Source organism: Protopterus annectens, chromosome 4.part0 (assembly GCF_019279795.1).
Source record: "Protopterus annectens isolate FY-2018-M chromosome 4.part0, PAN1.0, whole genome shotgun sequence".
Taxonomy (NCBI): Eukaryota; Metazoa; Chordata; order Ceratodontiformes; family Protopteridae; genus Protopterus; species Protopterus annectens.
The window spans coordinates 422,050,119-422,069,723 of NC_056733.1; the positions used below are offsets into that span (position 1 = coordinate 422,050,119).

Below are 19,605 nucleotides of genomic sequence, written 5' to 3' on the forward strand. Positions count from 1 at the left end.
AAAATTAGGCCCCGGGTCTCGTGTATGCTTACCCTCCTATTCTTCTGATCCCAAAGTCCTACAGAAAGCCAGCAGGTTGAAGAGCACTTTGATCCTCATTGCCCCTTCTGGCTTCGTCCAGTATGGTCCCACTCCCTGGGGTCTCACAGCAAGTATCCCCCATGGATACTGGATGCTAGACAGGATCTGATTTCCCATCTGTCTGATCATCAAAATCGTAATCTCAGATCCCTAAGGTTAACCGCTTGGTTTCTCCACTTCCAATGATTCTATGAAAGTCCAGGCTAGCTTCCCCGGTTCGAGAAATTATACTTGCTTCCCAAAAGTTTTCCACAAAAAAGGTATACATAAGCAAATGGAAGAGATTTTCAATTTGGGCAACGAAACAGAATATTGATCCCTTTTTAGCTTCTGTTTCAGATATACTCTTGTTCCTAAATTCTCTTTATCAAGACAGGACTAGTTTTTCCACCATAACATTGTAACTGGCAGTGATCGCAAATTTTCACGTTGCGAATGGCACTACCTTTTCGTCTTCCCTTTCAACATCCAGGTTATATAGAGCCTTTATGAAATGGATTTTTCTATTTAGGCCTCCATTAAAAGATCCGTATCTACCTTGGGAACTCGCCATTGTGCTTCAAGACCTTACTTAGAAACCATTTGAGCCTGCGAATTCCTGTGACAAGAAATTTCAATCTTGAAAAGTTTTTTTTTTTCTAGTGGCCATCACTTCAGTAAAATTTCTGTCTTCACATTTCTGTAACTACCGTTTGGGCAGTTTTTCCATCTCTTTCAACTTTCTGATTTAAAACCCCGCGTTTGCACTCGTTTCCCACTTTTCCTGTAACTAGTCTAGTCCAGATACAGATTTGCTGTATCCAGGACTGTTTGTAAGCTTCTGAGTGGTGCCAAAGTTTGCTCTTAAATTTTTCCCTTAGATCTGCTAGTTCTCTCCTCTCCTGCACTTTACTAGCTTATTATTTCAGCACTTTACCAGACTTCTTGTAGCAATTATTGTAGCACACAAAAGTGCTACCAGCACTAAACGTTCTACAAGAAAACAGCTCCAGTACTTATTAATGCTCACCCCTACAGGCATGTCTAAAGGTCAGTTCCCTGTGCTTTCTCCTATTAACCTGGTGAACTTGGGCATCCTGAGGCAATGTAGCAACTGCCTCATGTACTCTGACAACCCTCTCCTCTTACCTCCCAACACTCAGACTTGCAAGAGATGCAATTATATGTCCAAATTGGAAGCTATGCACTCTCCAGCCAAGACTGGAATAGCTGGTCAAGAGGAGAAGGACAACCCTTGCACCACACCACATGCAGCACACAGCCCTTCAGAACACACAACAGCACTGTCTTCACATAAAAACACAAACCACACACACAGCTTCACTGAGGCTCTCAATAAAAAATCTACCCAAACAGCAGAGACCTCCAAGGCAGAAATGCACTCGACCACCACAGCACAACACTAATCATAAGACACAACTCTCCTAAACAGTGTGCCACTCAACCAAAGACCCTAAGGCAAAACATCATGCCCAACACACTAGTCATAGGTGACTCTATAGTGAGGCACACTAATGTCCCACTCACTAGGTTGAATAAGGAGAAAATAACAGTCTGTCAGGCACCAGGATCTGCCACATAACGCACACACTTTGGTCCCTCAACAACAGGTACAAATATGACTCTGTCATTGTACATGTGGGTGTGAATGACCTAAGACATACCTCCCTGAACTACATGGAGAGACATGGGGGAGCTCTTGGATTATGTAGCCCAGGTGGGTATCACCCTAGCCCTGAACAGCATCCTACCGTCACCCAGAATGATACCACAGTATAAGCAGAAAATGATTGATTTCAACAATTGGCTAAGTTTCTGGTGTCATTCTGAGGGGATCCAGTATCTGTCTGCCTGGGATTACATGATTGACAGACCTCAATGCCTTGCCAGAGGTGGCCTGCATCTGTCACCCCTGGGGTTCTGGATACTGGCCAAGGCTCTTGCCACCCCTATAGTGCCTTTTTTAGGCGGTGTTCCAAAGACCAAATTACCACCGTAACAGCTACAAACAAATGCAGTCTGAGGGTCATGCTGCTCAACTCTAGAAGTCTAAATCACAAAATGCACTCGCTCGAACCACTCCTTAAAATAGAGAACATCGACAGTCTTCATCGTGCATACAGCTGCAGTAATCACAGATGGGTTTTCTGCCGTCAGGCGGGTCCTCGGTCGGCCGAATTCCAAAGTCTAGGTCTGGCGTCGGTTGTTGTTGCTTTCTCTCCTGACGTCAGTGAGGCAGGGGTATATAAGACACAGCCGACGCCATGTTCTCCAGTCTTTTTTTCCACGCGGTGCCCGAAGCAGAAGCAGTTTGCAAGTGCCGGTCGGCCAGCTCCTGAATTTACGAAAAATTGGAAACCGAAGTCATTAAAGCTAAGTACCCCGTTGGGGAAACTTTTCTTGCCTCAGACCGATGTCAGAAAAAGTTAACAATTGTATTTCTTGTGGGAAGCAAATACCGCATAAGGATTTCCATTCCCTCTGCATACCTTGTTTAGGCCCAGACCACGACGTCTCGGGCTGTCGCTTTTGCGCTACTTTCAATAAACGGACTATTAAGCGTCGGGCGGAGTTCGCCCAACACTTTTTTGGTAAAGCCTTTGATTATAAAATGTCGTCGGAGACTCAGACTACCGTTTTGTCCAAAAAAACGCAAGGACAAGGACCGACACGCGAGGTCCGTGGTCCCCACCGACACCACGCCAAAACCGGCTACACGTGGTCCGGTTCTCAGCGAGACGCCTATGCAGTCCCTGAATACCGACGACACTTCTTTGGCGGTGTCTTCTGTAACCGAGACCGCAGGTACCTCGACCCTTACCCAGACTACAACCACCGAAGCCACTGTGAGTGTTGAGCCTCCTAATGTGGACAGGTCCACTTCCACCCATGGTGTCTTTAGACCCTCATCTTCCTTTTCCATTAAGGCCTTTACTAAATCCAAATCAGCCAGGCATCCCAAGAGGCCTGTTGCACAGGGCCCATCTCCAGGCCCCATGCCTAAAAAGCAGATGCTTAAAATGGCTGAGGATTTAATTACTCTTATCAGGGGTTCCCAGCCCCCTCCAGACAAGAGACCCAGAGTGGAGGAAGATTCTCCCTCTTCTGATCAGGGCTCCATTTTTTCAGAACATTCTGATGTAGAGGAACACTCTTACTCCCCTTTTGAAGATTCTGATGCAGAGCAGTCCATTCCTTCTGTATCTCCTCCTGAGGATTTTTCCTTTGGGGAAACCTTGCACACTTTGAGGGAACACTTCCATTGGGAAGGCCAAGACTTTTCTGATTCCAGGAAAAGACTTAGGGAATTTCTTTTGTTACCTCAACACAGACCTCTGGCGATACCTCCTGTCTTGGACATACTTGATGATGTTTATTCGGAGGCTTGCCTTAATCCGGATTCCCTGCCTCCTGCCCCAGTCAAGCCTGATAGGTACTACAGAGTTCCTAACTCTCACCAATTTCTCTACAAAAGCCATAATGCTGACCCTGAAACCATTTCTCAAGGCCCCAAGGGAATGAAGGCCTCTACTGCTAAGAATCCACTACCTTCGAAGAGAGTCAAGACCCTTAGAAAGGTGGGGTAAAAAGGTATGTACCTCGGCCACCCTAGCCATGAGGGCCTTAAATTGTCAGTTTCATATGCTCAAATATCAGCAGTTTCTGTTATCACAATTAAGAAATAAAATGTCTCAACCTGAACAACCAGATTTGAAGGAGTTGCAAGATATGATGCATAGTGCAGAACAAGTGGGTAAACACACCTTACAATGTGGCTATGATGCCCTAGAGGCCTCAAGTAGAGCTGCTGTTACAGGATCAGTCATTCGTAGACATGCCTGGCTTAGGGAACAAAGCTTGCCTGATCACGTGAAAGCTAAACTTCTAGATGCTCCTTTACAAAAGGATGTGCTGTTTGGTACTAATGCTGAGGAGATATTACGGAAAATGGAAGAAAAAGCCAAATCTATGCAAACTGTCAAAGCTTTTCTACAGGTTCAACCACCACGTTTTAGCAGAAATTGGCCTTCTAAAAACTGGTCCTTTCCAGCCACGGACAAGCCCCAAAGAGGTAGATACAGGCGCACAAGGGGCAGAGGACAATCCTGGACGTTATAAACAGAGACTACAGATTTAATTTCCACACTCTTCCAAAAATGAGAGGCATGCCAAACCTGCCACACAATCAAAGGGCAGAGGCACAACTACAAATTTCAAAGCTCATAGACATGAGAGCTATTCAAGAGGTACCTACTCACGAACAAGGTCAAGGTTTTTATTCCAGACAATTTCTGGTACAAAGGAAAGGAACCGACTGGAGACCCATTTTGGACTTATCCATCCTAAACACATTCTTACTCGTACCAAAATTCAAGATGCTCACATTACAACAGCTTCTTCCCATGCTGGGCAAGGAGTTTTGGCTGGTAACATTGGACCTCAAGGAGGCATACCTGCATGTCCCAATCAGACAAAGCTGCAGAAGATACCTCAGATTTCTTGCAGGTTCAATCCACTATCAATTCTCTGCATTGCCCTTTGGCTTATCTACTGCGCCCAGAGTATTCACGAAATGCCTGGCATCAGTAATTGCCTACTGCAGACTTCAAGGGATACAAATTTACCCTTATTTGGACGACTGCCTGATCCAAGCGGACAGCAAGCACATACTTCTGGAACATCTGGCTTATGTAACATGGTTACTGCATTCTCTGGGATACACAATCAACAAAGAGAAATCCAGGCTAACACCATCTCAGAAAATAACTTTCCTGAGTACCAACTTGGACACAAACACCCAGATGGCCTATCTTACGCCAGAAAAACAGGGGCAACTAACTCAGTACTTCAAAATACTAGCAAAATGTACCAGGCTTACTGCAAGGAAAATCCTGCAGGCTCTGGGCTTCATGGCATCTTGCATTCTTTTAATCCCATGTGCAAAGTTGCATATGAGGAAACTTCAGTGGTACCTAAAAAACCTATGGTCTCAACACAGCCACAGTTTGGAAACAATAATACCAATAATTCCATGTTTGCAAAAGGAATTTCTGTGGTGGGCCCAGGCATGTCAAACAAACACAGGTCTCCCATTCTGCAAGCATCAAGCAAATCAAGTCATCACAACAGACGCCTCAGATTACGCCTGGGGGGCGCACATGACAGACAGGTGCATTCAGGGCAAATGGTCCCAAAAGGAAAAGCACCTTCACATCAATCAAAAAGAAATGCTAGCAGTGATAAATGCAATTACAGCTTTCAAGGACCTCCTGCATCCAGGACAATTACTGATAAGAACAGACAACACCACAGTAATGTGGTACATAAACAAACAAGGAGGAACACATTTATACCCCCTGTGCAGACTAGCCATGACACTTTGGAACTTGGCTCTGGAATGGCAAATCGAACTTCAAGCACAGTACTTGCCAGGTTTGGAAAACACGCTGGCAGACAATCTAAGCAGAAATATGACAGATCCACATGAATGGAAGTTGCATCCTCAAGTGTTTACAAAGATAATCCAAGCGTGGGGGAGGCCAGACATAGATCTCTTTGCCTCCCACAGGAATCATCAATTGGAAAAGTTTTGTTCAAGGACCTTTCATCCAAAGGCCTGGAGAGTGGACGCCCTTTCATTCAGTTGGACAGCATGGACAGTTTACGCTTTCCCACCTCTGCCTCTTCTGCCCAAGGTGCTCTTGAAAGCAAGAGCAGACAGACCAAAGATGATACTGATTGCTCCAGACTGGCCAAGGCAACACTGGTACCCACTCCTGAGGAGCCTAACACATACTCCTCCCTGGTCCCTACCTCTAATGCCTCTTCTGCTGACTCAGCACAGCTACAAAACTCTTCACAGTCAGCTGAAAACTCTCAATCTCGCTGCCTGGAAAATTCCTTAACACCACAACAGACCCTACTCCCCAAAGAGGTGCAGGATATCATTTTGGAGGCCAGAAGGCCATCTACTAGAAAGGCTTACTCCATAGAAATGGAAGCGGTTTTGCTCTTGGAATGAGAAAAAGGCCAGGACCCTAGAAACTGAATTTGCCTCAGGTATTACAGTATCTAGCTGAGCTGCTGAACAGTGGACTTTCATTTTCCTCCATAAAAATCCATGCCTCAGCCATTTCTGCAGAATTCAACACTGATCCACCCTTATTCTCTCACCCACTCTTAAGACAGTTCCTCAGAGGGGCTAAGAATATAAGACCACCAAGGAAACAACCAATACCAGCCTGGGATCTTAATTGCATTCTAGAAAAATTAACATTGCCTCCCTTTGAACCAGCTGCCTCAACAGATTTGCAATATTTGTCCTGGAAAACAGCTTTCTTTCTGGCCCTTACCTCAGCTCGTAGGGTTTCGGAACTACAAGCCCTCACGGCTGTGCAGCCCTTTCTCATCTTCCATCAGGACAGGGTTTCCCTTCGAACCAACCCGTCATTTATGCCTAAAGTGGTATCCAGGGTAGCTTTAAATCAAGCCATACACTTACCTACCTTTTACCCCAATCTTCAAAACAAAGGGGAAAGGCTGCTACACTCCTTAGACATTCATAGGCAGCTACGTTATTATTTGGACAGAACAAAGCCCTTCAGGAAATCAGAACAACTTTTTGTGTCCTATGCTGTAGGGGCTCATAGACATGAGAGCTATTCAAGAGGTACCTACTCACGAACAAGGTCAAGGTTTTTATTCCAGACTATTTCTGGTACAAAGGAAAGGAACCGACTGGAGACCCATTTTGGACTTATCCATCCTAAACACATTCTTACTCGTAACGAAATTCAAGATGCTCACATTACAGCAGCTTCTTCCCATGCTGGACAAGGAGTTTTGGCTGGTAACATTGGACCTCAAGGAGGCATACCTGCATGTCCCAATCAGACAAAGCTGCAGAAGATACCTCAGATTTCTTGCAGGTTCAATCCACTATCAATTCTCTGCATTGCCCTTTGGCTTATCTACTGCGCCCAGAGTATTCACAAAATGCCTGGCATCAGTGATTGCCTACTGCAGACTTAAAGGGATACAAATTTACCCTTATTTGGACGACTGCCTGATCCAAGCGGACAGCAAGCACATACTTCCGGAACATCTGGCTTATGTAACATGGTTACTGCATTCCCTAGGATACACAAGCAACAGAGAAATGCAGGCTAACACCATCACAGAAAATAATTTTCCTGGGTGCCAACTTGGACACAAACACCCAGATGGCCTATCTTATGCCAGAAAAACAGGGGCAACTAACTCAGTACTTCAAAATACTAGCAAAATGTACCAGGCTTACTGCAAGGAAAATCCTGCAGGCTCTGGGCTTCATGGTATCTTTCATTCTTTTAATCCCATGTGGCAACTTGCATATGAGGAAACTCCAGTGGTACCTAAAACCTATGGTCTCAACACAGCCACAGTTTGGAAACAATAATACCAATAATTCCATGTTTGCAAAGGAATTTCTGTGGTGGGCTGAGGCATGTCAAACAAACACAGGTCTCCCATTCTGCAAGCATCAAGCAAATCAAGTCATCACAACAGGCGCCTCAGATTGCGCCTGGGGGCACACTGACGAACAGGTGCATTCAGGGCAAATGGTCCCAAAGGAAAAGCACCTTCACATCAATCAAAAGAAATGCTAGCAGTGATAAATGCAATTACAGCTTTCAAGGACCTCCTGCATCCAGGACAATTACTGATAAGAACAGACAACACCACAGTAATGTGGTACATAAACAAACAAGGAGGAACACATTTATACCCCCTGTGCAGACTAGCCATGACACTTTGGAACTTGGCTCTGGAATGGCAAATCGAACTTCAAGCACAGTACTTGCCAGGTTTGGAAAACACGCTGGCAGACAATCTAAGCAGAAATATGACAGATCCACACGAATGGAAGTTGCATCCTCAAGTGTTTACAAAGATAATCCAAGCGTGGGGGAGGCCAGACATAGATCTCTTTGCCTCCCACAGGAATCATCAATTGTAAAATGGTAAAGACAGACAACACCACAGTTATGTGGTACATAAACAAGCAGGGGGAACCCACTCGTACCCTCTCTGCGGACTAGCCATGGCTCTGTGGAACACAGCCTTTGAGCTACCAAGTGCACCTACAAGCTCAATTCCTGCCAGGCAAGCTAAATTCACTGGCAGACCTAAGCAGAAATCTCATGGACCCACACAAATGGAAACTAGAACCAAAAATATTCAACCTCGAGGAGCAAATGGGGGACTCCAGAGGTAGACCTGTTTGCCTCCCCTCAGAACTACCAGTTGGACAAATTCTGCACAAGAACTTCCCACAGTCAAGCTTGGAAAGTGGATGCCCTGTCCTTCACCTGGGAAAGCCTCTCGGTTTATGCCTTTCTCCCTCTGCCTCTCCTCTTGAAGGTTCTGCTAAAGATCAAACAGGACATGCCAAGGAGAATACTGATTGTACCAGACTGGCCACGCCAGCACTGGTACCCCCTCTTGCGCAGTATGACACTGCTGGAACCATGGCACCTGCTTCAGACCCCTTCCCTGCTGTCCCAACAGGCCGGCCAGATTCGGTACCCTCAGCTTCAAACCCTGAACCTTGCAGCCTAGTGCTAGATGTCTTTCTGGAGGCAAGGAGGCCTAGTACTACAAAATCCTATGCTGAAAAGTGGAAAAGATACTGTTCCTGGAGACAGACCCAGGGGATGGGCACAACGGTGCCCAGCTTACCTCATATTCTTCAGTACTTAACAGAAATACTTCACAAGGGCCTATCCTTCTCGTCAATTAAAATTCATGCCTCTGCCATTTCAGCACATTATAATACTGAGCCCACCCCTCTTCTCTCACACCCTGCTAAAGCAATTCCTAAGAGGGGCCAAAAATTTAAGACCCCCCAGGAGAGCCCCTACTCCAGCCTGGGACCTTAACTTTGTATTGGAAAAGCTCCCCCCCCCCATTGAACCAACTGAAACTGCAGAGTTGAAATTCCTTTCTTGGAAAACAGCCTTCCTTCTAGCCATCACTTCAGCAAGAAGAGTGTCTGAATTACAGGCCCACATGGCAGTGGAACCCTTCATTATCTTCCATGCAGACAGGGTTTCCCTCAGGACCAATCCTTCCTTTATGCCCAAGGTGGTGTCTAGTGTTGCCCTAAATCAGTCCATTCATTTGCCTACTTTTTTCCCTAATCCACAAAACAAAGGAGAATGAATACTGCACTCTCTGGATGTGCACAGACAACTTAGATTTTATATGGACAGGACTAAGCCTCTCAGAAAATCTGAACAGCTGCTAGTTGGCTTTGCTGCAGGGGCAGAGGGGAAGGCCATTTCAAAGCAAACCATTTCTAAATGGATAGCCCATTGCATTAATTTCTGCTACAAGCACCATGGAAAACCTACCCCACAGGGGATAAGATCACACTCCACCAGGGCTGCATCTACCTCTGCAGCCTTTCTCAGAGGAGTCCCTACCAGGGACATCCTAGAAGCTGCTACCTGGAGCTCTGTACATACCTTCACCAAGCATTACCACATGCCTATTTTTTTCTAAATCCAGAGCTGGTTTCGCCACTGCAGTCTTGCAGAGCTTAATAGCTGGCCCTAATGCTCTCTAACTTCCTCCTCCCTTCCTTAGCTTTGGGAATCAACCCAAATGTGATGACTGCAACAGTGAAACACAAAGAACATAGTACAGTTGTGTACACTTACCATAAATGTAGATGTTCAAGTGTATTCACCGTTGCAGTCCTGGTTACCCTCCCTCCAGCCCCCTGACTTCTCTTGGCTCTACCTTTCCTTGTTTGGTGTATTTAAGTTTTCTGGTGTATTTGCTTTTTGATGGAGGTGTACCATAACATGTAATTGCTTCTCATTGTCGGGGCACCTGACATCTGGGGCAAGAAAAACTGATGTAATGGCGTCAGCTGCATGTTTTATACCCTCTGACAACCTGACTTCATGGAAGAAGAGGCAGTATCCAACACAGGAATCCAAGACTCTGGTATTCAGGCTGGCTGAGGGCTACCTGCAGGCAGATAACCCAAATGTGATGACTGCAACAGTGAATACACTCGAACATCTACATTTATGGCAAGTGTACACAACTGTACTTTCTCCAGGAGAAGATCTTGTATATCCAAATGGAAACGATTTTCAGTCTTGGTCACAAAAAGAGAGAATTCCATTCAAACTAGGATTTCCATTATACTTTCATATTTGTGTGAGCTCTTAAGTGCTGGTCTAGCTTGTTTCTTCTGCCAAGGAACACTTAACTGCCATCACTTCATATATGTCCCTTGGTCGCTCCCTACTCTCTAGAATTGAGGTCAAACAGTTTCTCAAGGGTGCCATTCATTTGTGCCCACCCAGGAGGGCTATCCCCTCTCCCTAGGACCTTAACTTTGTCTTGGAACAACTTACCCAGCCACCTTCCATTGACTTCAGCATCTTTAAAATTTTGTACTTGGAAAACCATTCTACTAGTGGCCGTTACCTCTGCCAGAAAGGTTTCAGAGCTCCAAGCCCGATTATCCTCTCTTCCCTTCCTTATGTTTCATAAGGATAGGGTATCTCTTAGGGTTAGTCCTTTCTTTATGGCTGTAGTGGTCAGTGAGTTGTCTCTCAACCAGTCGAATGATCTGCCTACTTTCTTTCCAAACCCTCAAAACAAAGGTGAAATGGTTCTGTACTCATTGAATGTGCAAAGGCAATTCAGATTCTATATGGACAAGACAAAAAGCATTAGGAAGACCTGATGTTCTTCATCTCACATTGCTGCAGTCCTTACATATGGGTAGTCCGCTGTCCTCGGTCGGCCCGAATATCAAAGTATTAGGCTGACGTCGGTCAAGGCGCTTAAGACTGACATCAGGACGTCAGGGTACAAATGCGCATGACCGACGTCATATCCTCAGTCTTTTTTGCCGCATGGTCCGATGCAGAAGCAGTGTTGCAAGTGCCGTTCGGCGTTCTGAAATTTTTCGAATTCGGAGTTTCAGACCGAGTCAAAGTTGGCTAAGTACCCCGTTGGGGAATATTTTAGTTTTTTCTTGCCTCAGTGGTTTACCGGATGTCAGAAAAAGTGAATAACTGTATTTCTTGTGGGAAGCAGATACCGCATAGGGATTATCATTCTTTGTGTATTCCTTGTTTGGGGCCTGAGCACGACGTTGTTGGGTGTCGCTTTTGTGCTAGGTTCAATAAGCGCACTATTAAGCGAAGGTTAGATTGTGCTAGGTTGGTCTTCGGGAAGCGGTGCAATTATAATATGCCGTCGGATTCTCCGGCGCCCGCTTCTTCGAAGAAGCGCAAAGACAAAGCAGCTAAACCCAGGCAAGAAGAGTCGTCCGTACCGGACGCCGGTTCTTTAGAGGCGTCAGTGGAACCGGTGGTTCCGACGGAGGCTTCTCTGGAGTCCCAGGGGGAGACTTTGATATTGCAGGATGTGGCCTCTCAGGAGGCAGGCCAGGCTGAAGGGGCTTCTCAGGTTACTGTACTCCCCTCCCTTCCTAGGGTGGTTAGGCCCTCTCCTTCTGTTTCCAAGGCTTCTCCCAGAGGCAGGCCAGGTTTAGCTTCTGTTGGTGTCACTCCTAGTTCAGCAGGGTCTGTGCCCAAGAAGCACATGCTTAAAATGGCAGAAGATTTAATTACTTTGATTAGAGGTTCTTTGCCCCCTCCTGATAAGAGGCCTAGGGTGGAGCCAGAGTTGGGGAGTTTTGAGCAGGCTTCGGATGTTTCAGAGTCTTGACTGAAGACTTGCAGGAGTACTCTCCTTATTCTGATTCTGATGCAGATGATTCGACTCCTTCTGCTTCTCCTCCAGAGGATTTTTCTTTTCAGAGACTCTTCATTCCATGAGGGAACATTTTAAGTGGGAAGGTCAGGACTTCTCTGATTCCAGGAAAAGGCTTAGGGAATTTTGCTTTTGCCCCAGCATAGGCCTTTGGCTATACCCCCTGTTCTGGATGTTGTGGGAGATGTGTTTGCAGAGGCTTCACTTAATCCTGATTCTTTGCCTCCTGCTCCTGTTAAACCGGATAGGTATTACAGGGTGCCTGAGGCTCATAAATATCTTTATAAGAGTCCTAGGGCGGACCCAGAAACTGTTAGTCAGGGACCTAAGGGTGTCAAGGCCTCTGTTGTAAAAATCCGGTTCCTCCAGATAAAGAGGCCAGAGCTTTGGATAGATGGGGAAAGAAAGTCTATACTTCTTCCACCTTAGCTATGAGGGCTTTGAATTGCCAGTTTCACATGTTGAAATATCAAAACTATCTTCTTTCTCAATTGAAGTCTAAGGTAGATGCTCTGGCGGAAGGCATTGAGTGTAAAGAATTGCAAGATTTGGTGCATGTCTCTGAACAAGTGGGTAAGCATTCTTTACAATGTGGTTTTGATGCTGTACAGGCCTCGTCTAGGGTGGCTGCCACTGGTTCAGTTCTTCGCAGGCACGCCTGGCTGAGGGATCAGAATTTATCTGACCATGTTAAGACAAGGATTTTGGATGCTCCTTTACAGTCTGATGTGTTGTTTGGTTCACCTGTGGAGTCAGTCTTGAAGAAAATAGAAGACAAGGCTAAGTCTATGCAGGCTGTTAAAGATTTTTGCAAGTTCAGCCTCCAGTTTAGTAGGAATTGGCCTGCTAAGGGGTGGACGTATCCTTCTTATGATTCTCAGTCTAGGGGTAGATCTAGACGTGGTAGGGGTAGAGCTCAGAGTTCCTTCAGACCTGGAACAGGGAGTTCACCTGCACAATCTTCGGGTGAGGGCAGGGGCCAGTCCTTTCGTAAACAGGCCCAATGACCTACCTTTTCAGCTGCCAGATCCTTCTTGCCTGGCAGCACCTTTGGGAGGAAGGTTGGCACTCTTCAAGGAAAATTGGAGTTTGATTACCCAAGACAGATGGGTATTGGATATCATACACCAAGGTTACAAGTTTTATTTCCATACCTTGCCTCCTTTCAAAGGCATGCCGGACGTTCCTCCTCAGCAAAGACTAGAGGCTCACAAACAAATTTCTCTGCTACTTCAAATAGGGGCCATACAACCGGTCCCTCTGCCAGAAGTGGGCCTAGGATTTTATTCTCGCCTGTTCCTAGTACCAAAGAAGGGGAACACGTGGAGACCAATTTTGGATTTATCTATCCTCAACACATATCTGGACATTCCCAAGTTCAAAATGTTGGCGTTACAACAGCTTTTACCTCTGCTGGGCAAAGATCACTGGATGGTGACTCTGGATCTCAAGGAGGCTTACCTTCATGTTCCTATCAGGCTCAGTTGCAGGAAGTATCTGCGTTTTCGGGCTGGGACTTCTCATTATCAGTTCTCTGCATTGCCCTTTGGCTTATCTACTGCACCCAGAGTGTTCACGAAGGTTCTGGCTCCAGTGATAGCTTTCTTCAGGCTAAGAGGAATACAGATCTATCCTTATTTGGACGATTGCCTGATTCTGGCCCAAGCAAGGACGAACTTCTTCATCATTTACAGTATGTGATAGCAGTGCTAAGATGCCTGGGGTATTCTGTGAGCGAAATAAAGTCCAGTCTAGTACCCTCTCAGGACATGTGCTTTCTGGGTGTGAGACTGAATACAGCATCCCAGATGGCCTTTTGACCCCGGACAAACAAAAGAATCTTCGCTTTACTTCCATCAATTGTCTCATCAGTCCAGGCTGACTGCAAGGACAGTCCTTCAAGCCTTGGGGTTCATGGCATCTTGTATTCTGGTGCTTCCCAATGCCAAACTGCATATGAGGAAGCTACAATGGTATCTCAAAAATGTATGGACACAGCACTGCCAAGATATGGACACTGTCATTCAGATAATACCTTGCATTCAAAAGGAATTTTTGTGGTGGGCTCAGGAATGTCACCTAAACAAGGGACTCTCTGTGACCCGGCCGGAGGCGAGTCAGATTCTAACGACAGATGCCTCAGACAAAGCTTGGGAGCTCATCTAAATGGAAAGTGGGTACAAGACACGTGGCCTGCCAGACTTCAACATCTACATATCAACTTGAAGGAGATGTTAGCAGTCCAATTTGCATTAATAGCTTTCAAGGATTTACTTCTTCCAGGGCAGGTGTTGGTTCTAACAGACAACACAACTGTCATGTGGTACATCAACAAGCAAGGGGAACGCATTCTTATCCTCTATGCAGACAAGCAATGATTTTGTGGGAGACTGCTCTCAGTTTATAGCTAAATCTTCAGGCAAGGTTTCTGCCGGGAGCACAGAACTCCTTAGCAGATGTGTTGAGCAGACAAATTATGGATCCCCACGAGTGGAAATTGGATCCTCATGTATTTCAGAAATTGACAGTGTTATGGGGAACTCCAGACATAGATCTGTTCGCTTCTCCACTAAACTACCAGCTGCCAAAGTTTTGCACAGAAAGGTTTCATCCCACAGCTTGGAAAGTGGATGCTCTCTCATTCAATTGGAGCAATCTTCATGTGTATGCCTTTCCACCTCTGCCTCTCCTCCCAAAGGTACTCCTGAAGGTCAGACAGGACAAGCCAAAGATGATTTTAATAGCTCCAGATTGGCCTCGACAGCACTGGTACCCATTACTGAGAAGTCTGATACGAGAGCCTCCATGGCCTTTGCCTTCGATTCCTCACCTGCTGTCTCAGGAGAACAGTCATTTACTCAATGTCAAACTTCACTCTCTACATCTAACAGCCTGGCATATTCTGTTTTAAACCCTGGAGGGTCTCAGCTTCCACAGCAAGTTTTGAATGTTATTTTGGAGGCCAGAAGGCCTAGTACAAGGAAAGTGTACGCAGATAAATGGAGGAGATTTTTATTTTGGAGTACAGCAAAGGAATTTGATGTTTCTAAGCCTAATTTAAGTGTGGCTCTTCAATATCTTACTGAGTTACTGGACAAAGGTTTGTCCTTCTCCTCTATTAAGGTTCATGCTGCAGCAATTTCTGCTCACTATGACTGTGACCCACCATTGTTTTCTCATCCTTTGTTTAAGCAATTCCTTAGAGGGGCAAAGAATATAAGACCCCACGTAGAGCTCCTACTCCTGCTTGGGATCTCAATTTTGTGTTGGAGAAACTCACTCTACAACCTTTTGAGCCTGCAGCTACTGCCGAGTTGAAATATTTATCATGGAAGACTGCTTTTTGTTGGCCATTACCTCTGCGAGAAGGGTTTCTGAATTACAGGCCCTTATGGCGGTTGAGCCTTTCTTAATTTTCCATAAGGATAGGGTATCTTTGCATACTAATCCTTCCTTTATGCCTAAAGTGGTTTCTAGTGTGGCTTTAAACCAAACTATTCATTTGCCTACTTTTTATGCAAACCCCAAAATAAAGGGGAAAAGATTTTGCACACTTTGGATATACACAGGCAGTTGCGATATTATTTGAGCAGAACTAAAGGGTTCAGGCATTCTCAGCAGTTATTTGTTTCATTTGCTTTGGGTTCTCAGGGCAAGCCTGTTTCAAAACAAACTATTTCTAAGTGGATTGGGTTTTGTATTGCTTTCTGTTATTCCCATCATGGTAAGGAGATTCCAGCTGGGATTAGGCCTCGTTCCACTAGGGCTACTGCCACTTCTACAGCTTTTTTAAGGGGGGTGGCAACTAAAGATATTTTGGAGGCAGCTACTTGGAGTTCAGTGCATACTTTCTCTAAGCATTACCACCTTCCACTTTACTCTAAATCTAGGGCTGGTTTTGCCACTGCAATTTTACAGGGCATTTTGGCAGCTCCTAATGCTTTATAGTTTTGCCATCCTCCCTTACCTCTGCTTTGGGATTCTACCCATATGCAAGGACTGCAGCAATGTGAGATGAAGAACATAGTACAGTTTTGTACCTACCATAAATGTAGATGTTCGAAGATCCACATTGCTGCAGTCCAATTTACCCTCCCTCCTTCCCCTCTGTAGTTAGAGGCGGTTGTGTGGTTTGGGTTGTGAATAGTGTGGATATTGTATATATTGAACATATTAGTGCAAGGGTGGTTGGTTGTTTTTTGCTGTCTTTTGGTTTTGGCCTTTCTTTTTAGGGTCTTCTGACATCTGGGGCAAGAAAAGACTGAGGATATGACGTCGGTCATGTGCATTTGTACCCTGACGTCCTGATGTCAGTCTTAAGCGCCTTGACCGACGTCAGCCTAATACTTTGATATTCGGGCCGACCGAGGACAGCGGACTACCCATATGTAAGGACTGCAGCAATGTGGATCTTCGAACATCTACATTTATGGTAGGTACAAAACTGTACTTTTCTTTTCTAGGACACCAGTTCAATTTATTACCATCATGGCAAATCCTCATCTTTTCTGGATAAGGCCCATTCCACTAGAGCAGTTTTTTTCCTCTGGAGCCTTTTACAAAGACATTGATTCCTCCAGGGCTGTTTTAGAGGCAGCTACCTGTTCATCTTTGTATACTTGCACAAAACACTACAGTGTTGATGCTTTCTCTAGATCTAGAGCTTATTTTGCTAGATTTGTGCTATATGGATTAATTAACAGTTCCCCTGTTTTTGGTCCAGTTTTCCTTCCTAATTGATAGGCTTTGGGAATCACTTAATAGGATTGGAATATTGCAACAGTGATCTAAAGAAGGACATAGTGCAGTTGTATAAGAACTCATCATTAACAGTAGATGTCTTACTGATCACTATTGCAGTATTACTTCTCACCCAATTTCTCCCTTGTAATATTTATCGTATGGATGCTCAAGGACAGAGTGGGAGCCATTTCCATGCTTCCCTCCTCTTAACTGACCTTTATCTTTTGCTAACTTTTTTCCTCAGGTCTCCTGGTTTAGAGATATACTGAGGTTCTTCCACTCACACATCCGCTTACGTACCCTTACACATATGGAAGGTTTTTTGGCTTTAGTACCCTGGCCATATATCAGGTTACCTTAGCGAGATAACCCAATAGTATGGTATACTTCATTTGTGATTAGCAGGACATTACTTTTTGCAGGTTTTATTTTTCACAAAAACGATACTGTACTAATAACCAGTTATAGATAATAATGGCTTTCGTGCATTAGTGATACACTGTTGTACATATTCTTTATTATGTGGCTGAAAATGGTCCTTAGAATAAGCCACCAGCTTAGTTAACATATTAAGTAGTAATTAGCACCATTGTCTATATGTGCAATTTTGCTTCAGATGGAGAGGAGAGAGAGAGAGGCCCAAAACCTTTACCAACAAACAAGGTTTTTTTACAGTAATGTGACCTTATTTGTGATATTTATTTCATTTTTTTCTAGTGTATGGAGATTGTGTATACAAATGTGTAGCGAAATGTTTTCACTGGTCAACTCTAACTTTTTATCCTTTTTTTTCCCATATAGGTGGTGTGAACAAGAACTTTGTCCAGTTGCCACAGCTGAGAAGGCTGGCAATTACTCTGCTGAAATGGTTGCTATGGATACTGCATTAGTGTATGATGGAAGTTCATCTATCAAAGGAAAATTGTAGTCATTAGCAATGTGAAACCACTACAGCTGAATAGTGCTAACAAAAAGTATTCTAATCAGACAGCAAAACTTAATGGGCTGAGAAGTCTGTTTTGAGTAATTAATCCATTATCTGTTGGTTCAGCGAAAAGACATTTCAGTGAATATAGGTAACCTACCCTGAGGTTTGCTACCTCAAAGTATGCAACTACTTTCAGGGCTTGAGAGTGCTTTTTCTTTTCGCTCTTTTAGAAGTGACCTTTGAAATGAGAGTTGCTGGGAAAAGGCATAACTAGTGGACACAGTTTTATCATGAGAATGCCTTTACCAGGCTCATTTTACTTTAGTGCATTACAATACTTTTTTGTGTGTACAATAGCAAATGTATTAACAGCCAGCCTCATGATTAGAGTAGCAGAGCCTTGCATGAACCTCTAAACAGTTAGGAGTTGACTGGTAGGGTTACCACCTGTCCTACTTTGCAAGGGACAGTCCCTCTTTGGGCAGTTGTGTCCTGACAAAAAATTTAAAAAATGGCAAATGTCCTGAGATTTTAGGACAAAATTATTTCCTATATTTTATGTAATAGTTGCATAAAACAGTTATTCTGTATCTAAAATACCTAAATGTTATAAGAAACAGAATAAGCAACTAAAATGCTACAAGAATAAGCTTTTATTTAGGCAAAAAAGTTAAGTTCTATCCTTTGTACTGACCGTGGGTATGTGTCGGCCTGTAAAATCTGATGTTTCTACCGAAAATGTCCCACTTTGGCCATTTGAGAAGGTGGCAACCCTATTGACTGGCAAGACTGCATTTGAAGATCTGCTTAGAGAGGGATAGCTATGAGTGACTGAGGTTGGCTTGCTTATCTCTGGGGAGGGTCAGTGAAAGTCACTACAGGAATGTCATTTCGGAGAAGGTCCAGCACTGTGCCTCCACATACATTGTCTCAGGAATGAACATGCACAAGAGTGCTTGCACTCATCACCACAGTATAGCTGAGCTTTGCACTTGTCTGCTGCATGACACGCTATGATATGTGGAGGTTTGCTAGTAGTTTTGGGGGAAAAATCTCCTCATTTCTTACTGGATGAGAAGTGCAATTTACAGCTGTTAGTTTTCCCTCCTGGTGTTTTCCAGTGTCAGGAATAGGGAGAAATGAATAACCACAAAGTTGACTGGGCTTGACTTTCACAGGGGGATTGGAGACCTCAGATGTTTTCTTAACAGATTGTGACAAGAACTAGTTGCATAAATAATGAGATTACTATATAGTTTAAAGGGTGTCTTATCAATTTTGTAAGTTAATTAGAGGCTTGAAAGAAATGTTTGTTATAGTCACTTTAAATAGGACCAAGCACGACTGTATGTTATGCCTAAAACTCATTTGTAGAAATTAAGGTTCTGGGATTGTTCTGTACAACAGTGTTTTTAATGTAATTATTGCATAGATTTTTACATTGAAACTTTGTAAAATGTGTAATATATTTAATGTAGTCTGCTTGATATTTTGAATAAAAACCCATTCTTCATATTGTGATTGAGATTTAGTGTATATACCAAAGATGACTGAATACCTTTAGTTTCAGTAGGTCTGCCAGATTATAAAAAGATGAGGGGAAGCTAGTCTTCAGTTATAATTGTATATTCTTAAGTGTATAAACAAGCTAGATGGGTATGCTTGCCCAAGAGAATACTGATCTTAAATGACACAAAAGAAAAAGAGAAAAATATTTAATATTTTCAATAGCTCTAAATGCTGTTTATATATATATATATATATATATATATATATATATATATATATATATATATATAGTTGAGCAAGTCTCGTACAATTTTCTATCAAGATAACTAGTATCATCACCAGACTTTTCAAGATGGCTGCACACTGATCAACAGCTTAATTTCAGCTCTCCCAATGTGAAAAAGAAACTGATAAGGACCAGTAATTCTGTTTTAATAAAATTCAGTTATTAGCTAGTAAGTACATGCGTGGATGCCAGCAAAAAAATAAACTTAGAGAGCCTGAACAAAATTGACTAAAAAAGGTGAAGAGAAAACACTGACTGGGAAGAATCCTGC

At 44.0% G+C, this 19,605-nt stretch overlaps 1 protein-coding gene across 1 annotated transcript in view; it reads left to right on the top strand.

The window, feature by feature from the left end:
* LOC122799363 (acyl-CoA dehydrogenase family member 11-like) overlaps window positions 1–18,072 on the top strand; it is a 2,063,282-nt gene extending 2,045,210 nt beyond the window's left edge. Inside the window, exon 14 of the mRNA XM_044068366.1 lies at window positions 17,413–18,072. Within this exon, the coding sequence (XP_043924301.1) occupies window positions 17,413–17,539 (127 nt within the window). The 3' untranslated portion in view covers window positions 17,540–18,072. The remainder of the gene's footprint in view (window positions 1–17,412) is intronic.
* Window positions 18,073–19,605: the final 1,533 nt, after the last annotated feature.